General features: G+C 39.0%; 1 protein-coding gene across 7 annotated transcripts in view; it reads right to left on the minus strand.

Annotated features, from left to right (window-relative positions):
- The window catches only part of FRY (FRY microtubule binding protein), a 423,242-nt gene that overhangs the window by 117,260 nt on the left and 280,487 nt on the right, over positions 1–25,495 (minus strand). For all 7 annotated transcript variants that reach the window (XM_075592149.1, XM_075592144.1, XM_075592143.1 and 4 more), the window contains 13 exons: positions 25,077–25,245; positions 22,968–23,060; positions 22,772–22,870; positions 19,728–19,829; positions 19,244–19,347; positions 17,474–17,582; positions 15,758–15,844; positions 12,147–12,318; positions 9,003–9,135; positions 7,217–7,324; positions 6,311–6,566; positions 1,197–1,379; positions 328–414 (listed from right to left, as the gene is read on the minus strand). In XM_075592149.1, coding sequence (XP_075448264.1) covers positions 328–414; positions 1,197–1,379; positions 6,311–6,566; positions 7,217–7,324; positions 9,003–9,135; positions 12,147–12,318; positions 15,758–15,844; positions 17,474–17,582; positions 19,244–19,347; positions 19,728–19,829; positions 22,772–22,870; positions 22,968–23,060; positions 25,077–25,245 — 1,702 coding nt within the window. The remainder of the gene's footprint in view (positions 1–327; positions 415–1,196; positions 1,380–6,310; positions 6,567–7,216; positions 7,325–9,002; positions 9,136–12,146; positions 12,319–15,757; positions 15,845–17,473; positions 17,583–19,243; positions 19,348–19,727; positions 19,830–22,771; positions 22,871–22,967; positions 23,061–25,076; positions 25,246–25,495) is intronic.

A 25,495-nucleotide genomic window follows, 5' to 3' on the forward strand; every position in this document is an offset into this window, starting at 1 on the left:
GGCTTGTCAGAGGTGAGGAGCGGCGCATTCCAGGTATCTGCCAGGTACATACCGGGTATTTGCTCGAATAAAGTGTGTCGGTGCAGTATGTCTCCCTCTCTAGTTTCCTTCCCTGTTCTTGGCTTCTTTGCTTACTATTCCGGCATGATGGAGTCTAGGGGTGCTCCGATCTCTTTTTTCTTAGACGTGTGCTACTCTCTTAGTTAAGTTACTACAATTCACGTGTTGGTGGTTTGCCACCAGATTCAGTAGCACTGAGGAAGCTTTACATATAAATAAAAATACTTTTACAACTCATAATGTAAATAAAGAAAAAAAAAAACTTACTGAATCAGATACAGCAACATGAATAAAACTTTCAAGTATGGAAGGACTAAGTTGATCCAGAACATCAATCATAGGCTTGTCATCCTCCTACAAAATCAATACATGTTATTGTATTAAGAGAAGCAATTATACCAAATGAGTAGGTTTGACATTAAAGATAAATGTTTTAACCTATGAAAACATTGAAAGTAAAACCTCATGTGTTTAATATGCTTGTTTTGGCTCTAAAGGTATACAACCTTGTGAAGGTTGCAAATATGATTGTATGATGGTAACCACATTTTGTATTATATTAGACCAGTGGTTTTAAAATTTGTTTGATTAAGGAACCATAGAACTATATTGTGAAATTCTGCGGAACCCCATCCCCCTCTAATAGTGTGTCTGAGATCAGATGCATTGTAAGGAGCCCTAACCCTCTCTAATAGCGTGTCTGAGATCAGAAGCATTGTAAGGAGCCTCAAATCTCTCTAATAGCGTGTCTGAGATCAGATGCAATGTGAGGAACCCTAACCCTCTCTAATAGTGTGTCTGAGATCAGATGCATTGTAAGGAACCCCAACCCTCTCTAATAACCCATCTGAGATCAGTTACATTGTAAGAAACCCCAACCCTCTCTAACAGCGAGTCTGAGATCAGATGCATTGTACATGTGTCTGTATTTGGTACAATTTTAAAATGACCTGAAAATTGCAGTGAACCCTTTAAGGCTGCCCTGGGAACACAAGGGTTCCTTGGAACCCCTGTTGAAAAGCATTGTACTAGAACTACAAAATATGAGAATGAGTTTATTGTAAGATACTAAAAACAGGTATAGTTATTCAAGATACATTGTACAGGTTGATTTTGAGCATTAGTACAAATCTTACCTCTACTTGTCCAAGTGCTACAAATAAAGCCCGAATCTCTTTGAGAATTAAAACAGCTACTTTCCGAGTAGCAACCTGAAAACTACATAGTAGCAATAGTGCAAATCCTTCCACAGCATGCAAAACATTCGAATAAGGTCCCCTTTCAGACTGTATTCTATGACTCGAACCATTTGGTATTAACTGCAAAAGAAAACCAAAAACCTGATTTATAACGATTGGATAGGACGCCAGCAGGAGAACAAAGACAAAAGTACAACTATGACAAACGAATGGAGAATTCAAAGACTAGTATTATTTGTCCTTGACCCTTCGGAATAGCCTTGCAGCACATGTGGATACAGAGGATGTTATTAAATTGGGGCTAACTCCCCCCCCCTACAAATATATCAATGTAAAGCTGCAATATGCTTTCACAGAAGAAATTCATTAAGTCAGAAATCCTGATCTTATTTGTAGTTCTTGATGATTTTAACTGGTTGTCTGTAAAGGAGATGCAGCTTAACATATTATATAAGCATGCTAGGGTATGCCTCAGAATCCACAGACATATTCTGTATGAGAAACAGAACGATACCGTAAGTAAGTGAAGATTCTCTCTCACATTGTCTTTGCATATTATGCTACAGTAGGTGCATTAGGTGGAAGAGTGAAATACACACTGTTCTTCTTAATCATAATGCAGAGTTTGTGGGATTCTGTCTTTGGTGCCGAGGGCTTTTACTTCTCTTCTGCTACGTGCTATATTGCATGTTTGTGTTCTTTATATGTTATATAGGGGTAACATACTTTGCATGCATTACGGGTTCCTTTACTAGCAACACAATAAGTAGACATGTTAAGGGAAAATTGAGCAACTTAGTACTTTTGCAAAAACAGTGCTACTTCAATGGCAGACTTTGTGCTTAAATAGACTGATTAATGTCCTCCTCTTCCACTCCTATTTTTCATGATAACCTAACTATAAACATTAAACTATGGACATTCAGTACAGTAAATCAAACAGACAAATAATACTTTTACAAATGTTATGCTTTGTTTATTATAGGAAGACTTGCTTCATATACCATGTATTTAAATGCTCAGACATTGAGTCGATGTGAAGGCTCCCGTCTACTGTTGTCCTTTGATCGATATCTCAATGTTAAATTCTCTACTCATCCCTCTCACTTTTCCTAAGAAAGACTACTGTATCTCATTAACTCTTTGAAAAGATATTAGACAACGAGTAACACTTCCTCTAAAACATTTTTGAATGCTTGTATTTCAAACGTTGCTTGTATTGTAGGTCACTTTGCCCATTCATAAATACATTCATAGAACTCTTTTTCAAATCCACCTCTTCCATAAGTTAAATGGTTATCTAGATAGTTAAAGAAATTGCTCACATAAGATAGTATTTTCCTTGCGGCTTCTGGACTGAATTATTTAGGGTGTATTTCTTTATTATGACACTTCCTCCCTGGCCTTGTGGACGGCATTTGATTTAGTGTAAAAACAGATCATAAATAATTAAGGTGAAACTATAGGGCTTGACCTTTATATGGGACAATACAGAATGCCTAAATTAAATTAAAGAAGCAATCCAAGACACCCCCTTTTTATAGGTTTGAAGCAGGCGGTCTCCGGAGATGAACTCCGTTAATTTCATCTCTGGGGACCCCCTGCTTTCAGAGATACTTAGCTCCGAAGGGGGTGCCGGTATCTCTTGCAGTTTTCTTCAGTTTAAAGCCCTCGGTCACATGGGCCAATAAGACGCCTCATCTGATGATGTTACGGCTTCCTATTGACCCACAGGGTCTGGAGCTTTGAAAAGCTGCCATATAGTGAACCCTGGTGTGGCTACCAGCACCCACTATGGAGGTAATTACCACCGGAAGCAGGGGGTCCCGGAGCTGAAATTAATGGGGTTCAGCTTCGGAGGCCCCCTCCATCAATCTATTAAAAAAATGAAAAAAATACATATGTCCATCAAGTTCAACCTTTTGATAAATTTAAGCGGCAATACTTATACTATATTTGTATTTACAGTATTTTGATCCAGAGGAAGGCAAGCAGAAAAACCCCAGTAAAACAGCATCCATGATTTTTCAGAAGGGGAAAGATAAATTCCTTCCCGACACCAATAATTGCCCAGATTTCTCCCTGGAGCAACATCCTTCCCATGTTTACTTATTTGGTATATCTCTGTAAACCTTTCCTGTTTAAAAAGATTTCCAACCTTTTTTTGAACAAATCTATTGTATCTGCCATCACAGTCTCCATGGGTAATGAATTCCACATTTCAACTGCCCTTACTGTAAAGAAACCTTTCCTCTGTTGCTGGTGAAATCTCCTTAAGGAATGACCCCAGTGTCATTTGTACTGCCCTTGGGATGAACAGTTATTGATTTGAATTTGGCTGAAATATTTTGGAGCGAGGGGAAGATAACTTCACAGCACATTGAATAGGGTTATACTGTACTTTTGCAAAATATAAAGAGATCTGTATACAACAGGTGATTTCAAGCCCCTATTCAATATACTGTGAAACAATCTCCCCCTTGCTCAAGAAGCCTTAAAGCAGCAATACTACATTCCCCCTTTTATCTTATTTCTATATGTAAAGCATGTGAGTGTATAATTCTACATTGTTACCTAAACTGGCAATCGTTTGGTGCTCCTGTTATACATCTGTCAAAATACTGATTGTGTGACTACTTAATAGCTGCCTTTCAGTTTCAATGAATCCTTCAGTCATTGTGACTCAGCAGCTACAATGTATCTTTATATTACTATATTACTATAGTCAGTGTTCGACAAACCTATACATTTTCTCGCCCTGGGCGAGTGGATTTAACCCCTGGGCGAGTAAATATTGGCCCAAGCAGCACACGTTTGGTACTAGGTGGCGAGTAGATTTTTTTGTGTGGCGAGTAGATTTTTTGGTGATTTGTCAACCACTGACTATAGTTATAGTTTGTAGCTCAAACTGCTAGGACATTTTACATCAAATTATCACAGACAGGAAAGTGTTGCAAAGATGTTGCACAGCTTGGGAGGTGTCCTAAAGCCTCCGATAGACATAGGCATGCTTTAAAAATCATTAAACATGGCATTAAGAGTGGAATAATAATTTTAAAAAATGTAGTAAGTATTATCTAATACTACAGAACTGACTTATTAAAAAACACCATAAGATTTAGCATGTTTTTCTGCTTTAAGCCCTATTCAAATTAATGAAGATAATACAGCGATAGAGAGTTTATTGAATATGATCCTAAAACTAATGGCATGAAAAGCAGGATTAAGTTTCTTCATTCAAGCAGTCTGTGGCATCTTGTATCCATCCCTCTGGATATTAACCTTTAGCATTTCGCTAGTGTAGCAAACCCTTCAATTCATATCATGTGCACCTGTCCCAGAAAATGGCAATCGCAATCTTCCCAAGAAAACAAGCAAAAAAGTGATAACGTCCATGTATGTCACATGTGCCACCAGCGTGCCAAACCCATGTGATGTTCAGTGGAGGTGCAGTATCCTCTAATAATTAATTTACAGATAGATGGCATTATGGCAAACAACTAGAGTTGTAGGACACAATAAGATTCAAGTTAGCAGTTGTACCAAACGAGTGCCAGATCAAAACTTAGAGCCGCTGTATCTCGAGAGCTGCAATTCCAATGGTCTTCCATAAAGCTATCCACTTAGCTTATAAAAAGAGGCAGCATAGACAACACTTCTGTGTTAATGCTCTTGTGATCTAATTAGCAACATTTGAATTCCACAATGAGACTTGTTTTTTTTGTTGTTTTTTTAAGAAGAGCTCACATGAGGGCTGGAAGTAGGATCAAGGGTGGTGCTGCAGCTTGCCCTGGGTATGTATCAGTATGGGAATATTCATCACCCCCTCCTACTCCTTCTCGAGTCTTTTATCTGCCACAGTGCACAGGCACAGCTGACGTGCTCCCTTGGCTGATTTGTTTCCAGCGAAACAATCAGAAGCAGCAAAAAAAAATGTGTTATACTGTAGGTTAAGATGAACAAAGGAACATAGGGCACAACGGGTTTAGCAAATCAAACTCATTTATTGAGCCAACAATAAATGAGTTTGATTTGCTAAACCCGTTGTGCCCTATGTCCCTTTGTTCATCTGTTCAGGACTGATCGCAGGCTTTCGTGCAAACACTGGAGCACCGGTAACTGTATCATTATTTTTCTTTTTGAAGTGTGCAGCATTTCTCTTAAATTGTCTTATACTGTAGGTTCCCATGTGTGAGTCAATACTCAACAGCCACTGTACCCTTAGTCAATGGTTCTAAGTCCTCAATCATTTCCCATACTGCCTTAAGTCTAAGTGAGATCCCAATGTGCAGCCCTTACCCAAGCAATAATGTTCCAGCTGTCTGTTATTCACTGGAATAATTATATTATTTTATGGTAAGAGGTCTCTGGTTCAAAATCCGGATGAGAGAAGCAAGAATTTTAATATAGTATAGTTTATTTGGGGTTATTTTTGATAGATGAGTTTAATAAAATGATTTTAAATGTTAATATTTCCCTATGTACTTATCTCCTTGGGGTTTATGAAATATAAATAACCTTAAGACACCTACTGTTTAATTATAAGGAAAAATAAACAATAGGCTGAGTGCAACTTAACTGGGAATCTTTTTTGGTGATCATCTCTCGAACACCTTTTTTGGTAACATAAAATGCCCTGTTGTAATATTAAAGCTAGAGAGTTTATACAAAACAATGTGGCTCATTATATAAACTGTTATCCTGCACTACTTTTCAATCCATGATCACCATTTCTATCTTGATGACATTGATTCACAATGTAAACAGTTATCGACTATACATCATCAAAAAGGGAAACCGTGCACTCCAATCGGTAAGAAAACAACAGAAAAATATCACAAAAAAAACAAATGCAAAGAAAAACCGAGTGCTCACACTGCATTAAAATCCTGACACAGGGTTGACAAGCGTATATCATAACGGGTTTAAAACATTGTAAAGGCATTAAACATGAACGATATACTGTGTATTGCAACTGACATGACAAACAGTTGTGTTAGAACTGAGGGAACATTGTGAATCCGTGCTCTTTTGTACAGTATAACGATTACCTCAGATGTTCTAACTCTAGCCTGCTCATGAGCTTTCCCTGGGGTTTGTATCACAAGTTTCCATTGGGTGAGCAACTGCAGCAGCAATTTGAGAGACGTATCCAGAAGCGTTTGGTGCGTATCATTAACTTCACGCAACAGGAAATTAATGAAACCAAATAATACATCTTCTCTCCAATCCACAAAGTCAACAAGAAGGCCCTGCAGAGAATTCTGTGCAATATGTCGCAGTTCATCATCCATGTGGATGGATAGTCTGTGGGTAAGAAAGTAGAAACAAAAGAAGATGAAAAATAACACTTCCAGTCATATTTATATTGATAAACACTGTACATGTAACAAACCGACAAGTAGTGACCAAGTTGAATACGCTATAATAAACACTTGGTAGGGAAGTGGACAGCAATGTATTTCATAGGAAGGGATATAATTCTTGTCAGTACGTTTTCTTGAGTCAACATTAAAAGGTCTTTTATGTATGACAAAGGTTAATCTGCACTTAGGAAATTCGAATATTATAAATAAATGCTTGACATTTTATACACTAGTATATATTGTTATTATAATTGATAAGGCACTTGGATTCCATATTTTATTACAATGTAAGGCTAAAAAAAAGACTGATACTAAAAATAGGTACAATAGGCAATTAGCAAATGCTAGTATAATAAGAACAGTATAACATGCTTGGGAGAGCCTTCAATCTGTTACTTGTAGCTCTTGGTACATAGAACCATTAGCAGCAAAAACATGATCGAGGCTGCTCAAGGTCAGTCATTGCCAGTAAATCTACATTATGTGGCTTATGTCATATTTCTTATCCTTGAATTATTCTTAGATTGGCACAAGTCCCAAACAGCGATAATACACACACAGACTTTATTTCGCCCCATCCACGTACTGTACCTTGAAAGTAAGTCAATTAGCTCAAGTTTTGACATCCCATCTGGAAGTAGCCGAGGAATAGCAGCTACACAAGTCCTGAAAAGGTCAATTTTTGGCTTCCGCTCTCCACTGAAATGTTATAACGGTACATGAGATCACAGAGAAGTGCACACTTTGAAGATAAATACATTATTACTGGCTTGCAATGAAAGTTTTCAGTACAGTAAATGAGCTAAAATAGTCTGATTTGTTTACTTTGATAGATATGTTCTCATGAGCTGCGATACCAAAGGAACAGGCTGCAACTGCCATAGCATAGCCTAAGTGAAAATACCATTTTAATGGACTTCATCCACAGCTGCAATTCAGCAAAATACCTTAGTATGCAGGTGCTGTTGAATCAAAAAGCTACACAAAAGCATACATTTAGAAAGATAAACTGTAGAAGAAATGCCACCTGAGCATTTAATCAGTTTATTGGATGAGTGCAAAATGTGCCTTTTTTTTTAACTAGCACTAATTTCTTTAATATAATATACAGATGTAGCGAGATTCAGTGTCCCCGGTGCCACGGACAAAGAAGCAAAGGTCTGCAGTGCCGGAGGGTGGGTCTGACTCAATTGTACTGCAAGAGTCCATACTTCTGAATGAGACCCCCCCTCAGCGTTACTCTTCCGGTGCTGCCTCTACCTGGGTGGTGTGACCCATGGGTGTAAGCAGCCCCAGAGACAAGACGGTTAACTACATCTGTGTGTGTGGGTATTTTTAAGACTTCCTGAATAGTTTTATGTTGGTTTTGATCTTATTTCCATTCTGTTGCATTTCATCTAAGCGAGTGACGTACCCACTACACCCCTCCTACTACATGTCTGAACACTCAGGCCCATATTTGCCAAGTGGTGCCAAGCCTTAGGGCAGCTTGCACCCCATTCACTTGAACAGGTCGGAAGATGCCTGTTGGTTTAGCACTGCTTAACAAATATGGTCCGATTGTTTAACTTTTATCATAGAAACACATCATATTTTCCAACAAGGCTGCAAAAAGATTTTTGGAATTATTTGATCTTTTTTTTTTTGCCGGTAAACTGAACCTCAGGCTGAGGTTGACCAGAAAAGCAGTTTTAATTGCAGCTTTGTGTTTGCTGTGTAATGTAGCAATGATGGGAAGCTTTGCTTATCTAACAGACTATCAGGTCTGATTGAACATTTATTTTATCCTTTTTGTACATAATAAAGACCAGATTTGTTAACATCATTTTTGTTTTTCATCTGTTCGTGTAAGATCTATCATGTAAGCAGACTCTCCAGTTTCTTTTCACAGCTTTTTTATTTGTGGTTTCGGTACAGTTACTGCCATTACTAACAGAAAGACGCAGCAGTGGGATAGTACTTTATCCGGTCGATGGCATGCTATATGGATGATACCTAGATATCTAGCTGCTGTGTCCACTTTGCAACAGAGTCAGTAAGGTGGACTGACATACCACATTGAATTTGTGTCCTGTCTATTTCCAGTTGAGTGCTTGCTTTCTTTTTTTCCTCTTTGACTACCTACAGTCAACTTGGTGGCCAAATCCAATCCTCAAGGGCCACCAACAGAGACAGTTGACCCTGAGCCACTGATACAGCCAACTGTGCTGAAGCAGGGATATCCTGACCTGTTGGTGGCCCTTGAGGACTGGAGTTTACCACCCCTAACCTACAGTATTACCACTATTCATTTTAAATAGAAAACTGTAAAAGAGCATTCCTACATTGGAGTTACTGTGGCAACTTTGGTTGAACGCAAGTGACAGAAAATACTCACGTGATCATATCTTCGGGCTCCTTGTTTAACATCTGTACATTAGTCATCATCATACATCTCCCCACTTCCTTATCAAGATGCCTCAGAATGTGGTCTACAGCTTTTCGTACTTGGGAGTAATATAATGACATGCCTACAAGATCAAAATCACATTTGAGCAAAAAACAAAACAACAAAGAAACATATCCTAATTTTCTATGGTTCCACACACCCACTATTAGACAAAAAGCCGCGTCACACAATTACCAAAGAATATGACAATATAAAGCATATTCTGTATATACCATATTAATTTGTTTCAAATAAAGCTTTCTACTTTTCCAATATTTTCAGCAATATACGTTAAGGAGTTCAGAATAAAGAATACAAATAAATAATTACTAACGTGTTAATAATTTTGCCACTTGTCCAGAAAAGACACACATATACAATTAGGACGTTAGGCACACAACTAAATGGAAAGGCTTCTCTCTTACACATCCTAGAACACTGTTCATACACGGACTGAAAACCTCAGCAACTGCACTGTCAACTTAGTCTGCCCAAGACTGTCTCTGTGTTTAGCTATAATAAAGTAATTAAACAAGTCAGCATATTGTTATAAGTGAACTCATCCGATATGGGGACAATAAATTAATGAAACTAAATGCAACCAAATAAAGGTCAGTGAGCAAATGTGATCTGACATACAATAAGTATGGAAATTGTCCAGACTGGGTATTAGTTTCTAGGTGTCCATCAGTTTCAAAACTACTGCGGAAACACTTGCCATGTAGTGTAAAGCTTTACATATTAATGTGCTCAATCATGGATGGATGTCCTTAGATTGTAAGAATAAGCACACAGAATACATACTGTACAACATTCACTTTGCAATTATAAATGACCTTCAGCACATGTACTCCTGGTGAGAAATAAATAGCACTTTGAATAATGTAAACGAAAATGTTAAATAATCAGTCATCACGCAGAATCAGAGGAAAATCTTATTTGTAAAGAGGTCAACAGAGATGGAATTTGAGCTCATTTGTTTTTAATCAAATCTGAATTGCTTGATACACTAAACTTGATGTAGCTTTAGAGGTGGCAGTTTCAAATAACCAGGCAAACACATATTGCAACAAGTTGCATTAACTTTGCCTTTTTCAGTCTGCTGCCTTTCCTGAATTCAAAATCATTCTGGGTTTTTTTTCTTCAGAAATGCTAGTGTTAAAACATTGTCTGCAGGTATTATTGAAGAAAGCAGACCATGTGATTTTCTAGAAGCTGCTTAAAAACACTCAGCCATGATCAACACCACTTTGGATTTTACCGCATTCTTTCTGCAGTAACGTTTGAGCTCCTAACTAGCAGCATGTTATTATATGATCTGAATCATGGAGCCCTCACATGCTGAACCACACCACCCACTGCTCTGAGGTACAGGTGCAGCCACGAGTAGCCGAACACTTGCCTTGGAAAATCTGGGGCAATCTCCCAGTAATGCTGCAACATTTCTGTGCCATTTCTGCAGACAGACTAATGGCCCATTGGATTAACACAGCGGGGGTCCCTGGCAGTCCCATTGAAACTGACCAGGGATCCCGGCTGTGTTAATCCAATGGGCCATTAGTCTTTCTGCAGAAATGTCACAGAAATGTTGCAGCATTACTGGGAGATTGCCCCAGATTTTTCAAAGCAGTGTTCGGATACACGTACATAGCTGCATCTGTATCATTGCTTTTTAGATGTCAGAATCCCTTCTTAGAAAGTCTATGTCCCAAGGCATTTTTGTTGATGGCTGGATTGAGGCTCATATACCACTGCGGCCATATTGCTACCTCTGGTAAAAAAATAAATAAAAAACATCCTCCTGGAGGGAAACAGCTTTAAATATCTCAGGAACCAAGGGATCCTTGTAGCTGAAACCAGCACGATTCAGGTCAGGAGGACTCCAGGTTTAGATAACATAAAGAAAAAATGTACAGCACTCAGTGCATCTTTAACGAAAGCAGCATGTATTGCACATACTGTGATATTTGTTACTAGGGATGTGTGAACCTGACTAGATTCGCTGTGATGCTGTTTCGACAAAACTTTCCAAAAATTATTTTCTTGCCAGCAAACATTCTAGTGAATCAGGCGACATTCTTCAAAGTTCTATATTTTGCATCTTTAAAATGGTAAAATAACAGGGCTGCAACTGCATAAAATTTTTTTTAACGTACTTTCAAAAAGTAATTAAATTGAATGTAAACATGCAATTGCTCATTCACTCAGCGTTAAGCAGACTTTTGGCACAAAGTGAACTTTTTCACTGAACCAAAAAGTGTGAAATTTACAAAGTTCGCTACATGTGCAAAATGTTTGAACAACTATTTGTTACTCAGACTTTCAGTCTCCGTACTCATGCTCTTGTTCATACAATTTCCAATCTAATAAATGTATCTTAAATGATTAAATAACCATCAGAGATGGTAACGGCTCCAATTCAATATATTTTCAGTATCTGTTGGTTCCCTAACGGGTACCCCTTATGCAGAAAACAATGCTACCTTTATGCTCTTCTTCAGTATTCTGGAGTAAGAAACAGATACTGTATGTCAATGCTGCCTAGTTTTGTTAAGCTGGCAAGCTGCAGGGGAACTAAACACGAAGGTACCAACATGAAGGAAAAAACGCGACACTGAGCATGCAAGGTGGGTAGCAATATTTGCACATGGGGTTCCATGCCACTTCCAATGATATTGCAATTAACTGAGAATACACTGCACATAAAAGGCACAGATTACAATGATAAACGCTGTAATAGATATTATATGCCACCGCAACATGTCAGAACTGCTTTTGTTGTTTTTCACACAAGAGTACGGAGCATAGTAATTCCAGATCTCTTGTGCTTCAACGCTTGCGTGCATGACATATAGCGTACAAAACAAGTAAAACAGCATTCAGTTTCCGGAGAGGTTATATTTTTAACTCTTCAAAAAAAAATGTTTCTTGAAAGATGTACTAACATTAAGGAGTTATATTTTAAATATAGTATTGCTTAATATAAAGAAGACCGCCACAATGATGAGACAATCAGCACTGATAAGCATGCTTTTATACTGAGTAGACAAAGGGCAGATAATCGGATAAGCTGGCTATAAAGATATTGCTCACCAATCATTTTAGCTTCATCTTCCGTGAGTGTTTTGCTCAAGTAGGTTTTCTTCACTCGCAGTGTGTTACCAGATGGGTGAATGGCTCCAGTTACTGGCATGGGGGGTTCTCCATCTTTCTGCTGTAAACTATCAGCAATTACCAAAAAGGCCCTTAAACCAATGTTCATTCTCTGCACGTAAGAAGAAAAAAAAAAGAGCGTGTTTAAAAATGAGCTGCCTAATTGCAGTACATTACCCAGGCATCACAGCGAGTGGTGCTTCCAAGAGTAGTTTCCTAAATCTACATAGCAGGTTAACACTGGGGTTACCAGATATACATGGATTACCATTGTGAGTTGTTAAATCTTTACTAATTCAACACTTATTTAATCATGTTAGAGGATTTGCCAAGGCTGGAACTCCAAAGGGTAAAATAATAAATCCCACAAAACCACAGGGCTCTTTATTCTACAAAAATAGAAAGCATTAATTGGAGGATTGCAGAAGCAGCTTTATTCACAAAAAGAGGTTAGCAAGCACTACAACAAAAGTATCTTCACAATTAATAGAAGGGGAACTAATAGAACAAAATCCCTTGCCATTTGTATAAGTTATCGCACCCCAGGGGAGAGGGGCTTCATAGCACAGTAAAACGTCAAGAACAATTAGTGCATCCAAGCTAGGAAGCGTAATTACCAAAAATATAAATGTTTTAAAGCAGAAAAGTGTCTGAACATGCTTAAGGTGAATACAAATATACACAAAGTGTAAAATGATCTTTGCAAGTTGTTCCAATGATTTGAAAAAACATAGTAATTTTTTTTTTATTATCAAGAGAGGCCATCCAAGAAGTAGTGTAGAAACCCTGGGTGCTAACCAGAAACAATCTACTTTATTATAGTGCAGATGGTGTTATTGATCTTCCCAAAAGGAAAACAGGGAGTAAGAAAGAGTTCTGGAAAAAGTTACCCACTTTAGTTCTAGAGCCTGTATACTCTCTATAACTAGCATACCATGCATGTCCAAAAGAATAGGAGATAACAAAATACAGTGTAGAAAAATATAGAAATATCACATTATGTAGAATATGATTGATGCCTCAAGTTGAGACTGTTGGTCATCCGAGTAGTGAGGATAAATAAATTAAGAAATGTATCGCTTAGAAAAAAATACTAATAGGCTGCTATACAAATATATAGCCCCAAATATACAGATGAAGCAAAACGTACTGCCTCAGTGACTGCGAAAGTGTACGAGGGCCAGAATACAGCTGGGCCGGGGCTTGATCGCATCCAAGAAAGCAGAAATCAGCCCGGGAGGATCAACTCAGCAGGGATCTCTGCTTCTGAATGGGATCCCAACAGCGTTAATCCTATTGAGTCAGCCACGAGTCTGTAAGAGCTGCACAGAGGAGTCCCAGAGAGAAGCTGCCTCTCTCTGTGTCTCCCTGAGCAGCTCTTATAGTCTCCGGTCTGTCCTTTAAATCAATTTTTCAATACTGTATTGAAGCGGGCGTCTCCGAGGTGAACCCCATCAATTTAAACTCCATGCACCCCCTGCTTCCGGAGATATAGACCTCCGTGGGGGGTGCAAGTTGCCGTTGCGGCTGAGGTGTAAAGCTCCCATGTTGCGTGGGCCCAGCCAGAGCAGCTAATGACTTCCCCCCCTGTGCCAAGGACCCCCAAGGTCTGTTTTCCCTGGCAATCCCCAGCTGCGGGGCACATTAGAATGGCTAGATCTGATGTGTGTGTGTATATATAATACACACAATATATGTCTGTTTCCTGTGCGTGTGTGTGTATTATATATATATATATATATATACATATACATATATATATATATATATATATATATATATATATATATATATAATACACACGCACAGGAAACAGGCACATAAAATACAATGTAAAAAATGCCATTTAATGGACAATGCTGCCTGGTATACCTCAAACCATGACCTAGATTCCATAAAATCAGGGCAAATAACATGACATTATTTTGAAATTGGCCCCTCTGCTACTAGCATTTAGTACCTTCAGGGAGTAAATGATGGGAGAAAGCTTTTTTTATTGATCTAATCACTACAGCTTTGATCATCTGCTGAATCAATAGCATCAAATAGCACATTACTTTTTCTGTCTTTACCTTAAAGGGATTTTATAATTAATTACTCTTACCAATTTTGGGGTCTTTAACTGCGTATACAGATCACTAATAGCACGTCTGAGGTCAGATGCATTGTAAGGAACCCCAACCCTCTCTAATAGCACGTGTGAGATCAGATGTATTGTATGGAACCTCAACTCTTTCTAATAGCGCATCTAATATCAGAGGCATTGTATAGAACCCCGACCCTACGATAGTGCGTCTGAGATCAGATGCACTGTAAGGAACCCAAACCCTCTCTAATAGCGTGCCTGAGATCAGATGCATTGTAAGGAACGCAAACCCTCTCTAATAGCGCGTCTGAGATCAGATGCATTGTAAGGAACGCAAACCCTCTCTAATAGCGCGTCTGAGATCAGATGCATTGTAAGAAACCCAAACCCTCTCTAATAGCGCGTCAGAGATCAGATGCATTGTAAATTCTTCTGTATTTGGTACAGATTTCAAATGACCTGAAAATTGCTGGGAAGCCTTTCGGGATGCCCGGGGAAGTCAAGGGTCCCCAGGAACCGCTGCTGAAAAACATTACGCCATGCAAATACCAATTGGGAGCAATCATGAGAATTGCAACAATATCAGTTTATACCATAGTGACTTATCCTGGTTGATATTGTATACAGCACATTAAAGTGGTTACTATATTCCCTTTAGCAACAGACACAATGTTTTTCGTACACAAGATTTTTAGCCACATTAGGTGTGTTATTCCATCTGCCCCACTCTGTTAAATGCTATCAGAATAGTCTCACGTGGCTGCTGACTCTGCGACTACTCCAGCTGCGCCACTGATTAGTTCTCACATATTTCTTCCACATCTAGTCATCTCTCATAAATATCATCTCTGATTGTTCCGATTATTTTAGTTCACAATTTGTTAAAAGTAAATTTTTTACCTACACCCATATCCATATCCATTAGGCACTCGCCCCACATGGCATCAGAGCTCTCATACAGTTACTCTGGTATAAGCAATCTGGGTATCAGTGATACACTTATATGAGACACTGTTACTAGCAGTTGTGTGCTAACCAGGGGTCTTTTACCCCTCCCCTGTGAAGGGTATTTTTGGTTTTAACAGTTATTACTAAACAAACAATGTTCTCAGGCGTACTGTATTATCATTGAGCAGATACTTTACATGTCTATCCACTTGCATGATTTGTTGCACAGCACATTGTCTTTGTGATGTCATGACAATCAAAAACGGGTTCATATAATCATTAAAATGCACTACGCCTGATTTGATTCTGATTTGAAAACCTGCAACAAGTTGGAGGCTACATGGTGAAACTCAACAATTACAAAACTAAAGCACACTAGTGCAAAGCAAGCAAACTGTACCATATTTATCACATAGAGAAATCCCTTCTTTATTGTACATTGCCATTGAAACAAAAGCACTAAATATCCTTTGCATTTTCAGAACTTAATTTTACAGAAAATGCAGATCTACAGTACCTCTGGGTTGAGACTGAAAGCTTTTGCTTGTTTTCCAACACATAAAAGGTCAAATATAATTTCTTTCATTGCAAAATCCAGACGTTCCTGAAAAAAGGAAGTTAGAATGGTCATTTTTTTTAAAAGAAATTAAAATGTGTCAATACATAGAGGCTTTTTATTGGTTGTGATACATTTCAGTGGACCAACATAATGGTTCTTCATAGATATAGTGGTACACAAAACCTGGAAGACCTCAAATATGTCTTCTTCAAATGTACTGGTTCATAATTACTATTTTTTCAGAAAATAAAGACAAGCCATGTAAACTGGAGATATAACTAGATATGGGCGAAATATTCTTTTGCATATTTGGATCCACCTCTGATGGGCTGGTTCATGTGGTCTGCGGTTCATGTGGTCCAAAAGAGTAATCCGCAATTTCAGATTTCTTTTTTCAGGGGCAAAGAACAATTTGTTCCCAGACTAATTTTTAGAGAGAGAGATTGAGAGGAAGAGAGAGATTGAGAGGAAGAGAGAGATTGAGAGGAAGAGAGAGATTGAGAGGAAGAGAAATATTGAGAGGAAGAGAAATATTGAGATGAAGAGAAATATTGAGAGGAAGAGATATTGAGAGGAAGAGAAAGATTGAGAGGAAGAGAAATATTGAGAGGAAGAGAAATATTGAGAGGAAGAGAAAGATTGAGAAGAAGAGAGAGATTGCACGCTTTGGCAATACTGAAATGTTCTTTCGTCATGCCAATAAAGCTGATTTGATTTGATTTGATTGAGAAGAAGAGAGAGAGAGCGAGCGGGAAAGAGAGAGCGAGCAAGAAAGAGAGAGCGGGAAGGAAAGAGTGAGTGAGAGGGAAAGAGAGAGAGAGAGGGGGCAAGAGAGAGCGAGAGCGCGAGAGAGCCAGAAGAGAGAGAGAGAGCGAGAGCGATGCCAGTTATATATATAGCCCCTGAAGCGTCCCTCCAAATAAATTAGGGAGATATGCCTGTGCTGAAAAAGGAGCACACCTGAGATACCTGGCAGGGAGATATGCAAAGTATATTTAAAGGAGTCCTGTCCCACACTTCCTAAAAGGATTTTCATACCAACTATACAGAGTTGATCATAAGCCTAATGCACCAAACTAATGCCTGAAATGGTGTCAAACCCAACAGGACTAGACCCCACAACCACTGCTTTTCTAGACCACAGCTCCAGCAGTGTGAGCTAAACCAGCTGATGGGCATAACTGTCACATCATACTTTTGAGCTGCTCACTGGTCACATATGTAGCTAATAGCGTACCTCACAGATATCTCAGGTGTGCTCCACAAGAAACATTAAACTGTCAACCAAGAAGTGGAAGTGGTCTGATTTAAAGGAGGCCAGGGGGAGGGATTCTCTCTCTCATAATCCGCAAACAATGATCCTATTATTAAAAAAAAATTCTGCGGAATACCGGGAAATGGATTTTGACAGTTTCGCCCAACCCTAGATATAACTTAAATTAGGAACACATTGTGGCCACATTTTGAGGCTTTTTTTTATGAGATAGAGAAGAAATTCCAAAACACTAGTACAATTTGTTATGCAAGTGTCTTTCTGGTTTGATACACAATTGAGTGTTTTTAGATTAGAAACTTTAAAGGTATCCTTCTCCAAAGATAGAACATCAATTCTGACAATCACATATCTTATTGTTGGAAACAGTTTTGTTCATGTAAAGGAGTTTCATTCTGTACCTGTGCAATGAACTGTATGATCTTAACAAAGATGTTGAGAGGCATATCCCGTGGTACCACACCGCGGGAACCTTTAGGAAACAATGTTCCAACGATGGTTGTGAGGCGGCTGTAAAAAGAAAGAGACGTTCTTTTTGATCCATTTTACTTGATGTAGTGGTCTAATATATTTTCCATACATATGTTATATATATATATATATATATATATATATATATATATATATATATATATATATATAGAGGTATCAGTACCGTGTTAGCCGAGCTTCAATAATCAAAAAATAAATAGATGATACCGTTTCTGCGAGCACAAATAAAAGCATTTCGTTAGCCACAGAACGGTATCATCTATTTATTTTTTGATTATATATATATATATATTATTGTATTACATACACTCTGGAAGAGACATCTTGCCCATCTCTTACCCACCAGAATACTTGTCACAAATGCCTTTCGTTATTAACTTCTCAAAATCTTTCGTCTTTCTGCTATAAAAAAGTAATTTCTTTTTTTACTTTAGATAGTTTTTGGTATTAAAAAAGGGATGCCTGTGCTAAAGACCTACAGTATGTGATCACTCAGAGAGGCTTTTCTACTGAAGGGATTGTTCAAGAAAAAAAGAGAACTTTAAAATGGATATATACATAGTTGGTCGAGATCTAAGTCTGGCTGAGGAAATCGACTGTAGAAATAGTTACAGACAGCAAATAAAATTTGGAAAATTAAATTATTTCGTTTGTATGTCGTGTGGAAAACCTAGAATTTAGGCTATCAATAGCAAATTCTAATTCTAGAAAAGTGTGCACAAAATAGTTATCGTTGTGTAGATTGAGCTAATTGATTGCAAAGAAAATTCACAAGTGAAATGAAAGCCGCATTACATGTTATGGCCCCCCTGAAAATGAGCACACTGTACATGGGTGTAGCACTCGTATTAGCAATATAACAAAGGCTCACAATGTCAGAACATCAGTGCTGTGTGTTCAATGGCTTTAGTGTGTCTGTATTGTATAGTATGTGTATCAGTGTGTAATAGTGAATGTGTGCAGTAGAGTAAAAGTGCTTCAGGTGCTGGCATTAGGAGGGTCAGACTCAGCAGCTGTAAATGGCAGGGGGCACCTGCACAATTTGGGCTTATGAAATATTTGTATGTGACTCCCCTGCTGTGATATTACTGTAAGTACCTGCACATATAAAGCAAATCTTTGGGTCATGCCAATAATTACAGCTGTTAACCCCCCACAGCACACACCTAATCTCATTTGAGTCCTTCCAAGCAGTAATAGATAAAACCATATCATGGAAAAGGACTTTGCTGCTGTATGATTATTATTGATTAGAAGAGTGGACGGAAATCATCTACATGGGGACAACCAGCCCAAATAAGTTTACGGCTTTAGGAATGACCAGGTGCATGCACATGAATAGGCTATAATTGGTTCTCCCATTAAGGAAAGGTTTGAGAACCACTGGATTAGAGGCAAGTAGAGGCAGATATAAAAAATATCAACATCATGTTGAAGTTTTAATTTCTCCAAGAAAAAAGGGACTACAAATCGATAGAGACACCAAGCATCACAATACAGTGCTGTGTGCTCATTTTCAGGGAACATCAGTTTGTTTTTGCATGAAGACAAACTGCTGCTTAGAATCAACTGAGAAATTCAAAATAAACAACCTGCATGTAGTTTCCAATCATCGCAGCTGTTGGCGTCCACTGCCAAAAATTCCCCGTATTATATACTGTATACAATGTTAGAAATACCTCTGGGTAGCCGTATTGCTTTCACATTTTATTCGAATCATATACACCCACAGTAGTCTGTACAGAGATTCCAGTGCAACACGCGCCATTTTGGGATCCTTATTCTAGAACGAGAGAAACATCAATAAATCATACTTTACTATTTAATCATTTGTTTTCTACCTGTACTGTAGTGTTACAATTGTTACTATTATATTATTGCTACTCAAAATTATTCTGTCCCAAAAATATTACATCTGACGACTTTAATTTGTACTGTTTTTTACATTTGCAAACTTACGTCAGCATATTAGCAATTGATATATAAATGCAGACATCAAAATTGCTTCACGAAGCAAATAGTTTGACTCTTAGTTTAAATATTATTTTTTTCTTTACATCTGTAACAATAAATAAACCAATACACAAGCTACACATCCCTGCGGCTCTGAGTAATGCTGAGAGAGGACTGATCATATGAATAGCAAGTGTAAAATGTTCTTACTTTGAGGTTTGACAAGCAGTTGTTGAGGAAAATATGCCATCGGTTTAGAAAAAATTGTTTTTGACTGACACAAAGCAGACATGTTACCAAGGGGTACAAAGCCTAAAAAGGAAACAGACAACGCTTTATTTACACTGCAAATATTTCATTTAGAGTGAGCTGGGACAAATATATCAGTCTGATAAAAATGTTAACACAATAGCGGCCTATGTAATTATACAGTCTTAAAGTTTGCTATGAAAATATTCCTCCCCCCCCCCCCAAATCTGACGTTGCCTCCAAAAGTTATATCATCATTGCATTGCTAGGTAGGTGCATGATTGCATAGTGGTTTAATTATACAGTACTTATGCATTCTTAGTTTTAAGAAGGAAGCTGTATAAATGAAGGGAAGATATTAAAATGTGCTCATTTCAAAAGGTCTGCTTTAAAACGCTGCATTGTTACAATAATATTTTTCACTGAAAATTTAATTTTATTAAATTGGTCTAATAAAATCTTAGAGTTTCAATAAATTCAGTGGTTATAGGAGTTAACTAGTTATGCTCTATGCTGATATCAAGGCATCTGATGTACTCTTCCTGCAGGGCCACCGACAGGGGTGGAGAGCCGGAACAAGAGTCCTGGGCCCGGCAGCAACAGGGGGCCCACCCAGCCGATGCTTGATGTTGGGCCCGGCCAGTGGTCAGGCCCAACTTCTGCATCTGGCCACTGGGGCTCTGGTTGCCACCAAGCCCCGGCTCTGCCCAACTCCTATGGGCCTCTCCCCTGTGCGGGGCCTCTTTCGTTCACCAGTGCGCAGCGGAAGCTGGATCCGACTTCCGGACGGGCCTAGCTTCCAGTGCGCATCGGTGGGAGAGAGAGGCCCGGTGTGGGGGAGAAAGGCAGGTAGGCCTGCTGGAGGCTCAGCATGGGAGAGAGTCCACAGGAGCTGGGGAGAGTAGGATCACCAGCGGCCTGAGAACATCCCCAAAGTGTGTGTGTTTTATTTTGTGTGTGTGGAGAAGGGGTATTATTGGATTGTGTGTGTGTGGGGAGTAATATATTTTGTGTGGGGAGGAGGGTATTGTATTTTATGTGGGGAGGGGGTATTTATTTATTTTGTACGGGGAGGGGGCTTATTGTATTTATTTTGTATGGGGAGGGGGGTATTGAATTTATTTTGTGTGGAAGGGTATTATTGTATTTATTTTGTGTGGGGAGGGAGTATTGTATTTAGTTTGTGTGGGGAGGGGGTATTGGGTATTGTTGGGGGTACTTATTGTGTGTCAGGGCAGGAGGAGGGAATGAGTGTGAGGAGGGGGAATTGAGGGGGTGGGATTGAGTGAGTGGGATAGTTGAGTGATAGCGAAGGGGTGGGAGAGTGTAATGGGAGAGAGGTGGTGGATGACGGTGGTGGGGGAATAAAAAAGTGGTGGGGGGAGAGAGTGAGGAAGAGTGGGGGGAAGAGTGAGAGAAATACATGGGGAGAAGGGGGGAAATAGAGGAGAAGGCTCGTAAGGAGGTGTGGAAGGGGACGGGGGGCTCGCATGCTCGCCAACGCGGGGAGTGAGGGGGGGGAGGCTTAAACTCTAGTCCTGGGCCTCCAGAAATCTGTCAGCGATCCTGTATACCTGTCCAATGTTCCTAGAGTGAGGCAGGAAATTATCCACACTGACTATTATTACTACATATTTTTTGGAACAGGTGATCCATAAGCATTGCCATACTGCCTTGCGTTTTAAGAAATCACAAGGTCATACGGTACCAATGAAGTCCACTCAGATCCCCCTGAAATTGGTCCTATTATGGAAATGTTTTGTGATGTGAATGTCTTCTTAATGAAGACTCTTTTGGACCAAGATCATTAGAGTGAAAAAAGATTCCACAGATGAGCACATAGGCTTAGCAGCAAGAAACCAGTCTATGGCAGTCGCCTCTAGAATGGCTACAAATGTGAGGATGTTTGTGAGTGCCCTGCTATCAATGTGATATAGAGTTGATCATGTTTTCACTGCTTGCAACCACTCGAGCACAAAATGTTACAAATTAACCAAGGTGACATTTTTCTGGAGCACATAGTGTGTGTACCTCAACATTTCATCATTTATTAAGAAATAAGCTTGTGTGGTCACTTAAACATATCGTGTACATCTTCGACCATGAATAGCTAAAGATGTAGAGAGACTTAATGTGCACGGTGCCAGAGAACGTGTCTGCCGCCGTCTCGCTGCGGATGGTCCATGCTTCAGGATCGGACCCCCGCAGCATTAATCCTCGTGCGCCAGGGCCGCCACGGTCACATGACCGTGGCTTCCCCTGGTGCAGAAAGCAGTTAGTCTTACTACATCTGCATCAGCTACAGTATGGAAAATAATAACTATATTTTTGCTCGGAGTCTATAAAATGTTAGCACTGTTTTAATGTAGAAATCCTTAATAACTTCAAACACATTTTTCGTGTTTTTTGAGACATCAGTAATGAAATCCTTTAGTCAATCTGTTTTCAAGAGCTTCATATCTCAGATTGGCTACTGAGAATGTACTGTACATTGTATTCGTCACAATGCAACACCTTGTATAACATCTTACAAGCAGAGGAACATTCAATAGTCAACATTACTTTGGAAAATAAGTTATGAATCAATGTATTTAATACCAACCACTGTAAATGGGCACTCACTTTTATACATTTCTGGAATTGTATTAAAGCAGCAATACTACATTACCCCATTTTTTTCCTTTTTGAAAAATGGGCAAATTTTGGGAAATTTGACAACAAATTACCACAAACAGCAAAGTGTTGCAGAGATCTTGCACTGCTTGGGAGGTGCACTAAAACCGGCTATAGAAATCAAAGGATGCTTTAAAATTAATTAAAAATGGCATTAAGAGTTGAATCCTAAAAAAAAAGAATGCAATATTATCCTATAGTAGAAAACAGATTTATTTAAAAAAAAAAACCCCCATATAAGATTTCACGTTTTGCTGCTTTAACCACAAGGGTTCTTAGTAGGAGATGGAGAATGAACATTGCTTAAGCATGAGTACATAAGTATTACTCACCAAGGAGTGCTTCTTCCGTGAGGAAAGCTCAAGTGTTGTGTCATAAAGACTCTCCACAAAGTTTCTAAGACAAGGAACATTTACTTCATTCTTCACAGCCTTAAAAGACAAATGTAACACATAGTTTTTTCCCCGATTCCAGCGTTGTATCAATTGTTAATATAACATGTAGAAGACTGATATAGAACACACTTACTGCAGCAACCGGCACAAGGATTTCTACAAATAGTCCAGCTAAAGCATGCTTGATATCTTTGTCTTTGACTTCTAAGAAATAATGTGCACATTCCTGAAAGGGAACACAAAGAATGAATGAATTTATGAAAATCCAAAATTCAGAATAGGAAATCCAGGATGCCACAATGATTATTGTTTAATAATTGGGTACATCCGGTCATTTCAAAGCTTTCATTAGCAGTCAAAACAATTGTCTGTATTCACAGCATACAGCCTAGTTTAGCGTACACTTAAAACAATGCAAATATTAATTGGCTTGACACTGCGCATAGGGGAAACATTAGGGTCACGTAACATTTAGTGAAGAATGAAAGAGTATAGTGGTATACCATGTTTGCAAGAAGATTGTGAAAAAATATATATCATGGACCCTTATGCAAGACGTCATGAATCTGTTGCTGATGTGCTAATCTCATGTGTGCCAAGACTTGTGCATAATTGAGTTATGTTTTTTTCCTCCTTTACTTAAAGTAGTATACAGATGTAACCAGCCTTACTGGTCACGTTGCAATGGTGTTGTTCAGGGAGCAAAGAAAAAGGCACACATAGGAATATGTGGAATATAAAGAAAAAGGCACACATAGTGCAAAATTGTCTGTAATCCAGAATTGGTGAGATGGTATAAGTTTTATTTTACAAGTGGGCAATCTCACAAATCAGATGACCCAGTGAGGTCAAAAGGCTCAGACAGAGTGGACATCAACGACACAGAGTCTTCCCGATGGCTGCAGCTGTGCGTTGTAGATGTCCTCTCTGTCTGAGCTATCCAGCACTAACTGATATGTAAGTGCAGAATTGCTTTTCTTTTGTTTTAATATATAAACATATTTTTACACCACCTATGTGTGTGACTACCCGTATTTGCAGGGTATCCACTGCAACATGTCTGGGGAGGATTGCCTTCCTATCACCAGCCGAGGGTCCACACACACTTCGACTACGTCCACAAGACCCAGAGGAGACCGTGGCGATGGAGAGATATCCATAAAGATACCTTTCAGCGCCTTTTGACCTCACTGGGCCATGTGAGTTGTGGCGTTGCCCACTAGTAAATAACTTATACCATCTCACCATTCTGGATTACAGATATGTTTGCACTATGTGTGACTTTTTCTTTATATTCCACATATGACTCTGCGCTCCCTGAACAACACCATTGCAATTTCTACAAGGATGGAAGGAGGATCCTATTGGGTTGATCAGTGCATCATTTTATTCCATTGATTTATTCACATATTGTTGTATGACTTTGAGCACTCTTACATTCACCATTATTATATTCACTTCATCACTATATGTCATTCGCCTAGAGAGCGCCTAGTGTATTTTCTTGTATATTTTTCACGTGGCCGTTAATCCTTTCGGGCCGCAGTCGGCACGGTCACAGGCGCACTCGCGGGCATGTTAACGGTAAAACTGGCTACATCTGGAGTAAACTATTGCTAATTTATACCCTGCTCGTCTTGGTTCTCATATCAATTGTCAGAGAACGAACACACTGCAAGTCCAAGCTTAAGATTGATACAAACATTACCCCAGCTGCGGTATACAAAACGCTGACACAGATTGCTTTCAGAAGTACAGTAACACAGGGGGTGCTCAACTTCAGACCTCAAGCTGCCCCCCCCCCAACAGGTCAGGTTTTCAGGATATCCCAGCTTCAACACAGAGGGCCAATCAGAGGCTCAGTCAAAAATTGATCCTCCTGTGCTGAAGCAGGGATTGATGGCGCCACTTGTGCTGAAGCAGGGACTGATGGAGCCACCTGTGCTGAAGCAGGGACTTATTGAGACTCATGTGCTGAAGCAGGTAAATATTGAAAACCTGACCTGTTAGGGGGCTTGTGGCATCTGTTACTGCAGGGGAGTTGAGCAGCCTTGCAGTAGTAACCGATGCACATTCAATTTCAGTCCCTATTCTGACCTGCACATGGTGAGCAAACGGTAAGTGCCATGTCAGATATTTGGAAGCAGTGTGCAATGCTTGAGCAGAGATCTTAGCTTTAGTTACAGCTTATAAGTAAATGTGTGTTGAGTTGCTCACAATGTAAAAAGCTTTACAATGATACCTGCATGAACTGTAGAGATGCTTCAAAGTCCTCCACGGGATACATCTTAATGCGAAAGAATTTCATGCCCATGATAAGACTGATGATACTTTGAACAATATATGGGTTTAGCTCTTTATGCCGCAGCTCTTTCAGCTCTGCCATAAATTTCTTTTTCACGGCAGGAAATCTGAAAGTGAAGTGGACAGTTAATAAATAATATGATCCTTTTTTTTTTCTTTCATAACACGTCTGGGCTTGTTTTTATAAAGCTCACCCAACTGAGTCACCTTTTATACCCAAATACTTGGCAACAAAAGATAAACGCGCTGTTCACTAGTCAATACAGAGAAAGATTTCTTATTTAAGTCTATATAGTGCAATTTAGTAACAAATGTTTCCTTATTTGGGTTCACTTCATAATTATCTTTCACATGAAG

Source organism: Ascaphus truei, chromosome 3, assembly GCF_040206685.1.
Source record: "Ascaphus truei isolate aAscTru1 chromosome 3, aAscTru1.hap1, whole genome shotgun sequence".
NCBI lineage: Eukaryota > Metazoa > Chordata > Amphibia > Anura > Ascaphidae > Ascaphus > Ascaphus truei.